The sequence below is a fragment of the Canis lupus genome, chromosome 37, assembly GCF_003254725.2.
Source record: "Canis lupus dingo isolate Sandy chromosome 37, ASM325472v2, whole genome shotgun sequence".
NCBI classification, from domain to species: domain Eukaryota; kingdom Metazoa; phylum Chordata; class Mammalia; order Carnivora; family Canidae; genus Canis; species Canis lupus.
This window is the reverse complement of record NC_064279.1, coordinates 14,290,354-14,306,001: the sequence shown is the minus strand read 5'-3', so window position 1 is coordinate 14,306,001 and position 15,648 is coordinate 14,290,354. Positions and strand designations below refer to the sequence as shown.

General features: G+C 41.6%; 1 protein-coding gene across 7 annotated transcripts in view; it reads right to left on the bottom strand.

Moving 5' to 3' along the window:
- The window catches only part of PARD3B (par-3 family cell polarity regulator beta), a 981,548-nt gene that overhangs the window by 280,728 nt on the left and 685,172 nt on the right, over positions 1-15,648 (bottom strand). For all 7 annotated transcript variants that reach the window (XM_049106749.1, XM_049106751.1, XM_049106755.1 and 4 more), the window contains 2 exons: positions 10,692-10,898; positions 9,709-9,949 (listed from right to left, as the gene is read on the bottom strand). In XM_049106749.1, coding sequence (XP_048962706.1) covers positions 9,709-9,949; positions 10,692-10,898 — 448 coding nt within the window. The remainder of the gene's footprint in view (positions 1-9,708; positions 9,950-10,691; positions 10,899-15,648) is intronic.

Below are 15,648 nucleotides of genomic sequence, written 5' to 3'. Positions count from 1 at the left end.
GCTCTAGGCAGGCAGATTCACTTCTCAATGTCTCATTCTTTATTACCTGCAAAGTAAAGCTTACTATTTGCCACCCTCATCTCCCATGCATCTTAAAGATGGATGTTAGTAAATTACATTGAAGTTCTCAGATAAAAGGTGCTAAACAAAGAACTAATTTCATTTTTCCCTCAAGCAAATTATTAAATCTATACATGTCATTATCTAATAGTATTAAGTAAACATTGCACAAGGACATGACATTGTGCTGGACATGGTACAAAGCAAATTAGGCAAATGCAAGTCTCAACTAGGAACTTGTGTTTATATATATGAATAAACCTGTTGTTAATATGTTTTATTAGCTATTTAATATGAGTATGCAAATAGGTCCATTAGGAAATCTTTGCATTTTATTAATCTAGCATTTTAAATGATTATATTTCACCTTAAATGCTAATGAAGTTTATTTATTAATGTGTATCTTCTACTTTAGCGCCTGTGAAAGTTCCTTTTAGCATATCAATTTCTTTAAAAGTTAAGCTGATGTTTTTTTTTTCCACTGGACTTTTGTTCTGATCTGTTAACAAATCTAAACCTCATTATCCAAGAAAAGTAATGAGATAAAGGAGTCTATTTTTCTTCGGTGCTCTTTCGTAATTCACATTAATGTTAATGGGAGTTGTGCACGCATATTAGGAGAAGAAGAGAACCCTAATTAAACAAATCAGCCTTTCGGTTGACACTCTACGTGATCATTTGTTATTATGAAAAGTATGAGAAAATCATCCTGCTTTGGACAGCCATAAACAGAGCTCCAGAGGAATCGAGATTCCATACGGTAGGAGGGGAAGGCGATGAACAGCAATCAGCTTTTCAAATGATTTTGAAAACAAGCTACCCATACATTTGTATACTAATTAACTCCATCTATGCCCCTCGCCCCTCTATGAACGTATACTCAAAGAAAACAGATAGAATGATAAACAAACATTTGCAGACATGCATGACAGCTGAAAAAAATTATTAAAGTCAGACACCAAACAAACTCTACATGCTGGGCACTGCAGCAGCTCATTTGTCTATGCGCTCAGCCTCTCAGCCTATCAGAAAAGCAGACCATCTGTCTCCGGGTCTTTTTTTACTTGAGAAATAAATGCAGGCCACAGAACTCTAAATTTGGTCTGATCCAGATTTAACCTATACCCTTGAGTTACCATACTTGCCTCTACCCTCATCATTTTCTCTCACTTGCCCTATTCACAGAGGCTCTCCCTCCACTTCTTTACATTCTCCTGTTTGCAATCTTTTCCTATTATGATGCTAATTTTCCTCTCTGCTGCTTAGTTGCAAACGAACAAAAGCTAGGATGTATAATACATAAATATATAAATATTATCAGCTATCACACCACTGGGTTTAATGGAAGTCAATATCGGTATATTGCACTCTCTACTTTGCAATTCCATTACGGGCTCAACACTGCTGGTCATAAAAAGTAGCATTCTGAGCCCAGGCCTGTGATAGTAATAAGGAAAATAAAGGAGGGGGGTGGTCATTGCTCTTCCTAACTCGAATGAAAAATTAAAATTGCTAGGGCACTTAGCTCAGAGGGAAATTGGCAAATTAACAAAATGAGGAAACAAAATATTCATGGATCATATTGTGAAAGAGAAAGTAAATAATTTAGGATGGACAGTGAGGTGAGGATGCTCAGTTACCAAAAAGACAAAAAAGGAGCCTAACAAAATTTCAATGTGTTTTCAGCTTCTGTGCCTTTTTCACTCAATCATAGTGAGCCATGGAGAAGGATGGATGGCTGCACCTGTAAGTAGCCTTTGACATGCAAATTTATTATTATTATTATTTTTTGCCAGTCATCTATTTCTCTCAGGCTCAATATATGCAGCCATTTTGCCCTGATCTGTAAGGTTCTCTGTTTTCAATGCATTTCTGTATATAGCTTGCAGCTGAATTAAGAACTTTGACCTACTTTGGCTTTCATTATTCATCTGAAATTTCATGTTTCAAACTGCCTCTACTTCATGAAGCAAAGCACCTTATCTCTAGCCTGTTGCTGGCCTTTTGCCTTTGGGGAAATGACTGTTAAAATTTTCATTGGCCTGGCTACATTAGATAGGTTGCCCTTCATACCCATAAAGTTGAAGGGATACCCAGACATTTTACAACCACTATCTAGAAAGAGGTAATGACAGGCACAGCCACATTACATTTATTGTACATGAGACCTATAACAGCCGTTATGGGATCAAGGTAAAGAGGAGAAATGTACGACAGATGTCATGCTCCCTGAAGATTTAAGTATTCAGTCTCTATCTAACCTAATTTAAAAATCAAGTCAAAATGTATCTTTATGGGTAATGTATTATAAGACAACTTCCAAGGCAGCCCAATGAAATAACTATGAGCCATGTATTGAAATATCAAGTCCCAAACCCATCCATACATTCTGGTCTGAAACACATGAAGGAAAAAAAATTGGAAAAAAAAAAAAAAAAGAAACCCAACTTGTTCCTCCATCTGAGTCCGTTTTCGATTTGTATTCAAGGCCACCAAATGATTAGATAACCTTAGAAAAATAGTTCAAGGCTGTATTTAGAAAGGAGTGACCTGAATCTTATAAAATAGAAAGGATTAGATGATTTTAGTTATATCATTACTTTTTACAGTTTATTAAGCAAGATTGTCCAGTGTAAAGAAAGCATAGCATGCTCACCCGAAATACAAAGTAGCAATTTGAGGAAAAATTAAAAACTCAAAACGGAAATTTGGTGGGCTCCAAGTCAAAGGCTGATGGCTGGCTGTCTGAGCAGGGCCATGTGGGAAGACAGAAGTAAAGCGTACCAGGTCAGGTGCTATACTGACAGCTTTGCTTACATAAATTAACTTCAATTTCACAACAACTTGGAGAGGATGTGTTATTATTCTCAATTCACTGCTGAGTAGACTAAGACTCAAAGGGATTAATGAAGGCCACAGAGGTTGTAAGGGACAGGTTTTTAACTAGGTTAGGTATAAATTTAATGGTGATGATGTCTGTGTTGTTTGTGGTGGTGGAGGAAGGGTCATGTGTGTGTGTTTGTGTGTGTGTGTGTGTGTGTGTTACGTGTAGAAGTGCTCTTTTTAAAACGATCCACAGCAAGATGTCATTATATAGAGTTGCCTTAGTTTCAATAAAATAGTATGTTTTATCCTAAAACAAATAAAACACAGATGCTTTAGTCCTTGCAAAGCTTAGAAATAAAAAGTTGATGCCTCTAGTTGATTAAAAAAAAAAAAACACTATCATTAGGGTTCAAAACTTAGTCTTCTTTACATGGAAACTGAACCAGTGTATCACTGAGGTATACCTATGTTGGCTGAGTTAAGAAGGAACAATGAAGAATATGCAACTGGGGCACCTGTCTGGCTCAGTCAATAGAGCATGTGACTCTTGATCTCAGCGTCCTGAGTTCAAGCCCCACGTTGGGTGTGGAGACAACTTAAAAAAAAAAAAAAAGAAAAAGAATATTCAACTGATGGGCCAGGAGGAAGAGAGTAGACACACACAGCTGCAAATCAAGTCTGCCATTTAGATTGCAGCCCACGTGTCTTCAGAGTGTTTACCCCGGGTGTAATAGGGCTTTGTGTACTCAAACAGACACAATTTGGGTTAGCGTTTTGTTATAGCTTTATGTGAAGCTGGCTTAAAAATAACCTCATATTCATATGCTGCAAAAAAAGAGAGCAGGCATAAAGTGATTTGGCATTTGCACCACAGCATGCGAGGTTCTGATAACGAATCTGCTGAAATTAAGTATAGTCTGGGCAGAGGCACAGTCTGTGAGGCAGTTTGTCACTGTAGGGGAGAGGACAACATCCCTTCTGACTTTACCTTCTTCATAACACCTACTATAGTCCTAAATAATCTCAATTATTTTGAATTAGTTGTTTACTTTCTCTTCATCACTAGGATTCAAATTACCTAAGAGCTGGAGTCTGGATGTCTTGTTCAGCACCAAATAAATTGACTATTGATTCCCTCATGTTGACAAGGTAGTGCTCTGTCCCAGAGGTAGCCGAGGCAAATATCCCACCTCTCCCTGGGAAATCCATTGCTATAAGTAGTTTACATGCTTACGTGATATCATGCTTGTTTTGTTTTAAATTCACCAAAAGAAATACAAAAAGTCTTTGTGTTTTTCTTCCTCTTTTAAGACCCCCCCACCCACCAAAAAAAAAAAAAAAGATACTATAAAAGCAGGGACTTAATTGCTGTATGCCCAGTGTCTAGAGCAATGCCTGATGCAAAGTAAGTGTTCAATAAATAATGTGGAATAAATGAAGACTAATTATGAGTGTGCTTGACAAAGAGTACGCACTCAGCACACATTATTAATCAGTGACTATGGGCAGACAAATTTTAAAAACAGAGATGAAGTTTTCTATTGGCAAGTGTAGCACTTTGTTATTTGTTAGTCTATTAAAAAAGGAGTTTACTAGGCACAATTCCTTTTGGTACCAAAGCACACAAAGGGTATAGAAAAGGTACTTGATCAAAGGGTGCCTGGGTGGCTCAGTTGGTTAAGCGTCTGCCTTCAGCTCGGGTCATGATTCCAGGGTCCTGGAATCGAGTCCCACATCAGGTTCCCTGCTCAGCATAGTCTGCCTCTCCTCCCACTCAAGCTCTCTCTCTCTCTAATAAATTAAAAAAAAAAAAAGGAAAGGTACTTGATCAACATCAAGGTTTTCCATTCAGGGTCCAGCACAAGTTGTTAATTCGAAGGTCTTTGAAGTGAGTGGTCTATAATATCAAAAGGAAACTACAGTAAGTGTGATATAAACGAATGGATTTTAAACACAGACCTGGGACAGAATTAATTTTAAAGAAGGTAAAGATCCACAAATAACTAAGAAATCAGGGACTGAATACTGAACTTTCTGCTGTAGACAGGGCAAGATTTGGTTAGCCAGAGGATATTTTTCTTCAGTGCTTAGGAAAGGTCTGCTATACCCCAGGAAAGTGGCCTAGGGCTAAGAGCAATCAGCTAGTCTACTGGGGGGTCTGAGCTCCACCCTTTGTCTGCAAGGAGCCACGGGCATTCTTTCTACAGGCCAGTGCCATGAAGAGTACAGTGCCCCAAGGAAACCAAACATAGAAAAAAATGAGCATCTTGATCCCCTAACGTCTTCTTTCCACAGCAGGTAAACAGAGGATTCAGGGAAACTAACAAAGTCGCTAAGTTCTTGGTCTGCATATTTTTCCATAATAATTCATGGCCTGTGTAAGAGACACAGTTGAATCTATGAGGAGGTAATTCCGAAATCAGCAAAGCATTAAGCCTACTGGAAGCAAGCCGCACATTTAAAGATATGAATTAACGAGATCCCCATAATTTTTTCAAAAGGATCAGGAGTAGGTCAAATTAACTAATGAGCTAAACTGTATGACTACATATCATTAACATGAATGGACCAGCTAATATTAGAAAAGCACACAACACTTAGCTTTTCACAAACACAAGAGCAAAGGCACTACTAACATTCACACTTTCACGATGCATGGCTTGGTGAGGAGAGGGAGGTGATTTTGTGCCCTTGGCCCGGGGGGCCACTGTCCACCACACAAGTGCACACCCTGCATAAAGCTCCTTGTCAGCAGAGCGGCTGTGAAATGCAGATAATGGAAAAAAAAATAATACATATTTAAGCCATACATCTACCTCCTAGAGAACCTTAAGGCAATCAATCTTTTTTAAATAAGAAAGAAACTAAGTCAATAGCATCTGAGCAACAGATGAGAATTAAAGCAAAATCTGTTGGCTAATGGTAACAGCTTTTGTGTTCTTTGTTGTTGAAGATGCGCATGTAGCAGCAACTCCAATATGCTCACAAACTCCGATGCAAAAGGCTATGGAAAACAGTTGCTATTTTTACACTGGAGATAAAATCAAACACCACCTTTCAGATCTTAATTTTGCTAAAACAGTATAAGAGAACAAAACGGAGTTGCTAGATGTGTAAAGGATCTAGAACCTGTGATTTCCACCAACGGCAAATACAGCATATATTGGACGACAAAAGGAATAGTTGGCTCTGTATTATGGGCAACGGAGTAGGAACCTGCCAAATCAAGTCATCAGAAACAAAATACAGAGTTAAGACTTAATTTAGTAACATTCTAGAAAATGGGAGAGCTCTAATAGTTTTTATAGTTATAGACTACTCTAGTTAAATCTTTATGGCTTTTTCTTTAACACCTTAAGGAGGAAATTGTTTCCTCATAAATTACTACGATATTGTAGAAGTACTACTAATAACAAAGATGTTGGTTTTCTATTGATGCTGTAAAAAAATTATTGTAAACTTAGTGGCTTAAACAACAGAAATGCGCTGAAGTTAAGGATTTGGCAGACTGCATCCCTTTCTAGAGGCTCTCCAGAGAGAATCTACTTCTCTGTCCTTTCCAACTTCTAGAGGCTGCCCTCATTCCTTGGCTCATGGCCACTTCCCTCCATCTCACTGCATCCTCCGTACCTTTCTTCCACAGTCACTTCTCTCCTACTTTTAAGGCTCCTCGTAATTACCTTGGGCCATTGAGGGAAATCCAGGGTATTCACCTTTATATTAAGGTCAGTCTATCAGCAACTTTAATTCCATCTGCACCATAATTCTCCTTTGTCATGCCACCAGGACATACTCACAGGCCCCAGGGATTGAGATATAGACATCTTTGGGGGCCACTATTCTGCTGACTAGAATAATTAACATCTATCGAATGTGTATTTCTTGCCAGGCACTGTTCTATAAGCACGTTGCATGTAACTAAACAAATATAATTCTCATAATAATGGTATATTCTTATTCCCATTTTTCAGATGAGGAAACTGAGGCACAGATTTAATAGTGTGCTGAATGCTACCTGGATAGATAAGCAGAAGAGCTGGGATTGAATTTAGCATTCTGCATGCAGAGCCTGCATTGTTAACCTCTGACCTCCATAAATTCAAAGGCAATTCTCATCTATATATTTGGATTGTGTTTGCCATTGTTATCAGGATGCTTAAAGCATAGCCCACAAATTCTGGCAATCATAATAATTACCTGGAAAAAGGGCAAGTTTAACATTCAGAATGTCAAAAGGAAAGACAGTGTCTATAGAGACCACGAGGAAAAACAAATCAATCAATGTCTACTGAGAGATTTGTCCTACTAGTATCAACATTAGCTGTGCTGCCCAATGTGATTTTGTGGCTTCAAGATCAGTCTCTCTCTCTCTCTCTCTCTCTCTCTCTCTCTTCAAATTTATATACAATAACAGATTATATTTGTATTTATATATTATATATGAATAACAGATATGGAATAGAACTTTCTCTTTCTGTCTGAAATTTTAGTTGAAAGTCCCAAACTTTGGTCACCTGGGTGGCTCAGATGGTTAAGTGTCCATCTCTTGGTGTTGGCTCGGGTCATGAGCCCTGCTTCAGGCTCCGTGCTCAGTGTGGAGTCTGCTTGACACTCCCTCCCTCTTGGCCCCTTCCCCCACTCATACTTGCATGCTTTCTCTCTCTTTTTAAAATAAATAAATAAAATCTAAAAAAAAAAAAAAAGAAAGAAAAGAAAATCCTAAACTAAAAATCTCTGATGACAAATGCTACCCAGTACTCTTAAAAGAGATGTCTCCTAAGAGTTGACTAAGAGGTACCAACATCACCTCCCATCCCTTACCTTCATCCCGTGGAAAAGAAGGGTAGAGATTGAGAGAGAGATTTTCTGTGACAGAAAATTCTAGAAGTAAAGAAAGTAACAGAAAGGGATGTTTCCTCTTTGTGCTCCCAACAAAGTAAGTGAGGAGGCTGCAAGATTACCGCTGAGAGAATATGAGGGCAACTGTATGAAAGGGGATGGTCATCCTCCCTGTTTGCTTGAGACTTGCAAACCTTTACTGACCCTCTCCCTTCCCCATGCATGCAAGCTTGGGAGGGTCTGGCATGTGGCTCTAGAGCCTGGGAGTCACAAAACGGAGCTCAACCCTGCCCTGGAGAAGCCTGAACATGCCAGGCTGGTTGGGCATCCCTATGGCAGGAAGAGGAGAGAGGGGAGCAATGGGAACGAGCTGTGTTTCTATCATTTGGAAGGGCAAGAGGTCAGCCATTCCAGGGAGCCAAGGAGATGCTGCAGAAGGAGGTTAGGCCACTGCCACCTCCAACTGACGCCATACAATCCATCAGCGGGAAGGGGGGAGAAGACCGTAGGGTGTGCTGTCTGGGGTCAGAGGCTAAGGGTCAGAGGGACTCAGGAAGTCAGTGGGGAAGTAAGGAGCTAAGTGGCCCACAAAGACTCTTGACAGCCAGATTATATCTGATCCAGACACCAGTTAAGTACAGCTCTGCCCTTCTTCTATTTTTTATTTTTTAATTTTTAAAAAATATTTTATTTAGGGCAGCCCAGGTGGCTCAGCGGTTTAGTGCCGCCTTCAGGCCAGGGCCTGATCCTGGAGACCTGGGACTGAGTCCCATATCGGGTCCCTGTATGGAGCCTGCTTCTCCCTCTGCCTGTGTCTCTGCCTCTCTCTCTCTGTGTCTCTCATAAACAAATAAAAATCTTTAAAAAAAGATTCATGAGAGACACAGAGAGAGAGAGGCAGAGACACAGGCAGAGGGAGAAGCAGGCTTCCTGCAGGGAGCCCAATGCGGGACTCGATCTCAGGACCCCAGGATCTCGACCTGAGCCAAAGGCAGACGTCCAACCACTGAGTCACCCAGGGGTCCCTCCACCCCTGTTTTAATAATTCCCTCCCTTCCCTCTGGGTCCAGAGCCTGAGAAGCAGAAGGTGGAGTCCTGCCACCACATCGCAGGGCCCTCCTCGGGCTTAAGATAGGGAGGGGAAGTTCTGATTAACATTAGATAGGTGTTGGGCCCTGGCGCAGAGGTGGTTTTAGTCCCCAAAGTGGCCAGAAAGCCATCAGCTGGAGCGATGTCATCAAATCGGCATCAACAAAGCAAACGTGGAGGCAGCCGCAGAAAAGACAAAGCTGCTTTCTGAGGGTGCCCTGCTGGGACAGGCCCAGGGCCTGGGGAAACCTTGTCCCACAGCTCCCCTGGGTCAGGATTGCGGTACCCTCACCTCACTTTGAAATTGAAGCAAGTAAGGCTCAGGGAAGATAAGCAACACAGGAAGCCCAGCAGCCCACGGGTGGAGGGCCATGGACTGAGAACTGGGCCGTCTGACTCCAGAGTCCGTGACCCCCGCTGACCGGCTCCTGCAGGTGCTGGCTTATGTGCTCCAGGCCTGGCCCACGCGTACCATGAGGTCCACCTGTCCTGTCTTCTCCAAATCAAACGGGGTGTTGTACAAGCAACGGCTGGGGCCTCCCTCACCTCTTGCTTTCCCCAGACGGGTGGAGGACGCACTTAATTTACCCGCATGACGCTTCAGTACCAAGGGCTGTGAGCGGTGCCCATGTGTCTACCGGGCGTGAGCCTTTCTTTCACAGCAAATGTATCACAGCCTCCCGTCCTCACCAGGGGCCTCGGGAGCCACCGAGGAAGGCCCCTTCTGCTTTGCAGGAAAGGAACAAGCCCGCTCATAACTGAGATTTTTGCACATTTAGCTAAAAAGGACGGAAAGCTTGCCATTTTCTTCCTGGGTGCGCCCAAATGAGGGACTTCCCCAGGGGAGACCGGAAAGCCACACATGCCTGCCGTGCCTGCCCGGCCAGCCCCTACCTCAGCATAGCACCGAATCCTTTTTTCTTGATTTTCCTCTCTGGGTCTTCATTGTCCTCTTTCAGCTTTTTCTCCTTGGCTTTCAATTTGCTCTTCTCCTTCTTCTTCTTCTCCTTCTCTTTTGGTTTTTTGATTTTGCTGGCTTTACTTGCCACGTCCTCCTGCTCGCAGCTCCCCGGAGGGGCAGACTCGCAGTGCCGAGCTCCCTGGCCCGAGACGGAGCTCTTATCAGACAGACCGTCTGTGCGGAGAGAAAAATCAATACATGTGGTCAGGGGCACCTACTGCTACTATATGAAGAAAAGTTAAAATGCAAAACACAGAAGAACGAAGAAAGCACTCCCGAGCTGTACCCTGCCAGGTGGCTACTTGTACCCTTTGAAGAGACGACTGCCCCAACCTGGTTACTTCAAGCAAGGCCTGGGGTTGGGCGTCGGTGAACCACCGGTGGTTTGATCGCGGTAACCATCGGAAAGGTTGGCTACGTGGTAAAACACTACTATCTCTGAAAGGCAGCTTGTTAACCCCGATCAGCTGGGAAAGCCCTTCTGCTCGCAAACACGGGGCGAGCTTATTTCCAGGAGACGCTTCGGAGCACAGAGGTAACCCGGCTGCTTCCACCCAATTAATGCAGGCAGTCGTCAGGTTGGGGCTGCTTCTAATGACTCCAGTAAGAATGTCGAGAAATGCATACTTAGTGCTCCTACCCTGAGGGGAAAGGACAGTCGGTCCTTGTAGGAAAGTGAGGGAGAGCCCTTCTTTAGCATTTGCACTGTAAAATAAATTGCGCATTGTGTTACCCAATTCCGTGCTCGTTAAGCCAAAGGGCAAAACATATCAGGAGAATGAATTACTTTTAATATCAAAAATGTAATTGCGATCCTTAAATCATTTTTTCTTTGTAGTTAAGCACACATCCTTGCCTCAGACTCGCGGATAATAACGAGATGAAGAAAGGGGGGTAAGGAAGCGCTTTGTCCTACCAGCTTCTAGCTCTTCGGGCCCGTCGTAGGACTTGTCGATGGCTGCTCGGAAACTCTCGTTGCAGCCCCGGCCTCGAACCATGTGCGGTCGGGGCCGGTGGAAGGGAAGCTCGTTCTTCCTAACCTCAGCCACCGCAGTCTGGAGGCTCTCCAAGGAACTGGACTTTTTCAAACCCAGAGTTGGACCGAAATCTTTGCTTGGAGATTCTGGAAGACAAAGGCCAAAAAAGTCAACTTTTTCCTAATGGGGTACTGTGGCAGACTGGAAAAGTCTGTTGCTCCAGAGATATTTGTTTGGGTGTCTTTAAAAAGGGGGTGTCGAGTGCGTGGGGTTTGGGTTCAACCCTAGCTTTGCCAACTTTTTGTGACTTTGAAAAAGTGGTGTGGTACTTGGAGCCTTGGTTTCCTTTATTTGTAAAGTTGTGGTAAGATTTAAAATAACAATATATATTAGATAAATAGGCCTAAGTGTGCATACACACAGGTACATAGGTATTTGCAAGTTTCTAGCAGTTTATAGAGATTTCATGTATGAGACTGTATATGTGTGTGCACGCATACACACGCATGCATGCAGGGCCTCAAAGATGATGTGTGCACCCATCATAGCACCCATCCCAAGTGCTCCCCACATTGTAGCTTTTTTAAAAAAGATTTATTTTTTCAGAGAGAATGAGTGAGAGCTGGGGGCCGGGGAGGGGTAGAGGGAGAGAGAGAATCTTAGGCAGACTCCCCTCTGAGTGTGGAGCCCAATGCAGGTATCGACCTCATAACCCTGAGATCATGACCTGAGTGGGACCCCTACATTGTAGCTTTTACTATTTCCATGACTATTTTTGTGATTATTGAGTAACATACTATGCCTAGAAATCAACGAACACTGAAGTGACTATAATTTTTATGATTAAACACTTTACTCTAATGGCTATTAATGTATCATGAATACAATTTATTCAGTCAATAAATAAATAAAGCAAAGCAAGAAAGAAAACTTTTCTGCGTCAATGCTTATTGTTTCCAGTTGTATTTCTATTTGGTTATCTGGAAAAGGGGTAATTTTTAAATGTAATATACAATTCCAAAAAGAAAAAAAAATAAAACCTAAGTGAATTTTAATAATCTGTTTTCTGATACGTAATATTTTTCATTGGCGCTGTTTGGCTGTGTAGCTGCCCCTTCCCCTGTGCTGTGACCTCCCTCCATTCCCAGCTACAGCCAGACTTCCGTTGTCTACAGCAGGGTCATGCAGCTAAATACCAGCAGCACAAAGATTATTTTAAAGATGGAAGGAATTCTATCAGGGGCCTCTTCCACCAGGGCTAAATCTCATGATCCTCTGCAGTTGTGGAAAAGATTCTTACCATGCAGAGGCTACATTTGCATTTCTGGGAATAAATGATTCTGTAGTTTTTCAATAGATATAGACTGAGTATGTACTAAGGATGATCTAAATAACGTATCTTACTCAATGCCTCACACAGAGCAGGGCATTTCTTTTCTTACTATCATCTGTCTTTCATCTACTATCTACTGTCATCAGTGTTAGTTTTCTTACTAACACTGTCTTTTCTTACTATCATCACTATTTTGCCTCTTCTACTGCCACTGCCATGAATACCACCACCGGCTGCTTAACACAACAGTAATACAAGAAATACTGAAGTACAACCAAGGACTAATAATCAGAATAATGACAACAGTTCTAGTAGCTAACATCGCATGGCATACTTTGTCCTGTTCCACGAGCTTTACCTGTATTACCTACCATCCTGACAGTTGTGCTACTGCTATTATTGTTAGTCCCGTTTTATAGATGAGGGAACTCACCCACGGAGCAGAGACGGAACTGGCATACAATGACACACAGTCTGTGTCAGAAGTAGGAACGTCCTTGGGCTGCCTCACTGCAGCATTTCTGCTCTGGACTAAATAAAGATAAACTTGCCCTCTGTCTTCTCCTTGGTTAGAGTCAAGCTACTTGAATGGGCCCACAGAGTCCTCATCTCTAGAAGAAGAGCATTAGTCTAGATTGGTCCTGGTAAGATTAGCCAAACAGGCAAACTACAGAGGTCAGATGCTGCTCTAATTCTAGTTTCATCGTTAACTTACAGGAGGCAGTTCTGTACTTTGAACAATATACATGATGACAATAAACACTGCATTTCACAGGCAATAATGTATCTTTGATCAACACAACAGAGATGAGATGAAGTGGGAAAAAAGATTACGAGAATCTTCAGGGACAAATTTCAGATGTTACTTGTAAGTCATAACCACTGAGAGTATGTTACTACTAAATCCAGAAAGAGGCATATTTTTAATGTTCTCAGGAAGGAAGAGAAGTTGAAGAAACAAATTGAATAAGATCATTTCTGACAAGAAAACAAAAGGCAACATAGAGGTTTGGGGCTATTGAAGCAACAATAAAAGCTTTGGAGTTTTACAGAAAATATTTTACACCATCAACCCCTAGGGATGTCTGACATGAAGTTTGGTGAAAACCAGAAGATAAAGAACACAATCTGAGAAAGCTTAGTTCCTCTGTAAACAATAGCAACCATCTTTTTTTTTATTATTAATTGCCATCCAGGAGATTATATTAGAGCCCAAACTGTAAGTATTCACGTCAACCTTTTGCAATAAATTCCAGGGAACATGAAAGTGAATAAATCATCCAAGATAGAAGGCACGCTATCTAGAAGGAGCTCATCCGAGGCTCAGCAAGAAGTCATATTTGAGAAGGAACAAATACACTGTTACTCATTCTAAGCAAACTGAACATTAAGGATTCATGGATTTTGCAGGATTAATAGAGTCAGCAATTAATTCACAACAAAAATAAATAGAAGCCACAAATTAGAAGCATCCACTGACACCAGCCAAAATTACAACCTAGCTGTTCTGGATGTAGTACATAGTAAAGTTAAAAGCAAAACTGTTTGAGTCCTAGGTTGTAAATGTGTACTCAGGGGGGTTTCAGGCTTGGAAAAAAATGTTTATATTTATTCCCGGGGAGTCAACAGGAGGTAATGGTGGCAGGCTAATGTGAGAGGAAAATCTGAAATCAGGAACGCCTTTGCAAGGACTCACAGGGGCACTGGACTGAAGTTCCAAGTGAAAGAAGACTGTGATATGGGCCTTGACCAGGGTTCCACGTCTCCTCTATGTGTCCTAGGGCTTCCAGCACAAGGACAAGGTTGTGGGAGGGATGTGGTTTTGAGAAGGATGATGATACCAATTGATGGAGATCAGCACAAAATTCCAACAAAACAGTACCTGATCATGTAAAGATGGTACAGGGTGGGCAGCCCAGGTGGCTCAGCGGTTTAGCGCTGCCTTCAGCCCAGGGCCTGATCCTGGAGACCCAGGATTGAGTCCCACGTAGGGCTCCCTGCATGGAGCCTGCTTCTCCCTCTGCCTGTGTCTCTGCCTCTCTCTCTCTCCCTCCCTCCCTATGTCTCTCATGAATAAATAAATAAAATCTTTTTTTTTAAGATGGTACAGAGTACAATAAATGGTTACATTTAATTCCTCTTCCCTTATTCTTACCCTCACCAATTCAAACATAAGTTGACATTATTACCTAGGAAATTCTGTAGCTTTTCGAATGGGAAGATTCACTGTCTATTTTTAGCCTGATCATTTATACAAATTATATTTTTTCTAGGTTTCCATTAAAAGTAGAGGTCTTTCTGAAGGGATAATGTAAAGTAATTAATCAAATTCAAAACTCAGTCACTCTATCCCATTGAAGTCATCCCAAAATATGACGACTCCTCACATTTTCATCTGCAGTTGATGTGATATTGGCTGTGGCTGATTTTAAGCAATTGTCTGAGAGAGTGATCTATGAATACCATGTGTTATCAGTCTCAGGGTGGGTGGACTCTGTCCAAATTTGAGCATTTACTTGTCCCATTCTGATCATCTACAGAACTAATCTTAATTTGATTGTTCAATGATTTCCAGGCCAACTTCACTTACTCGTGAATGCCAAGGAATAAATCTTCTTTCAAACTTTATTAGCAAAGCTTTATTTTTTAACTTATGACTTCTATGTCCAGTGACTATGTTCTCTAAAATTCAGATAAACTCATTTTTCCATCAGAAACATGAACTTAGCAGACACAAACTTTTTTCTTTAAGATTTTATTTATATATCTGGGGGGGGGCGGAGAGAGAGCGCGCAAGTGAGAGAGAGTGCTGGAATACGGGGAGGGAGTAGCAGACTCCCCTCTGAGTGGGAGTCTGATATGGGGCTCAGTCTCAGGACCCTGAGATCATGACTTGAGCAGAAGGCAGATGCTTAACTGACTGAGCCACCTAAGTGCTCCACAAACTTCTTTAAACAAATGATAGAAGAGTTATCAAGGATGTTAAAAGAGGAATCTTATGTAATAAAAATTATTCTCAAGGTCATAAAAATATTCTTAAAGTTCCATGTGCCAAATTTTTCCTTAAAATAAAAGCATCATAAAGAGATATCACTAACATTTTAAAAAAAGATATTATAGCACTTTTGAAGATTCATCTATTCCCAAATGAAGGAAGGACGGGATTGAGTCCCAGAAGCCTTCCCCACAAAGAATAGAGGGAGATTTCTGGATCATGTCTTTTGGTCCACCAAACCTTAGATATATTCACTACTCCCTGTCATCCAGAAAAATACAGTGTTATGAAGAGAATGGACGCACACAACAAGACTCAAGCTTTAAAAGACTGAAGATTTCTCCATGCGAAAATGGGCATGAAAAGGTGGCATGAGAGCTACTGTCTAGGTCAACAGGTGCCACGACAAAGCTGACTCTTCACACCCTTAGAACCCATTGCCCCCACCTTCTAGGTAGAAAGTTCCATGTCAACATATTACAAAACAGAAAGAAAGTTATTCCTGGAGGATTGTTTGGAAGTGGACCTCAGTTTCTCTGACTCAGTCTTGGATTCCTGCCCTGCCCTA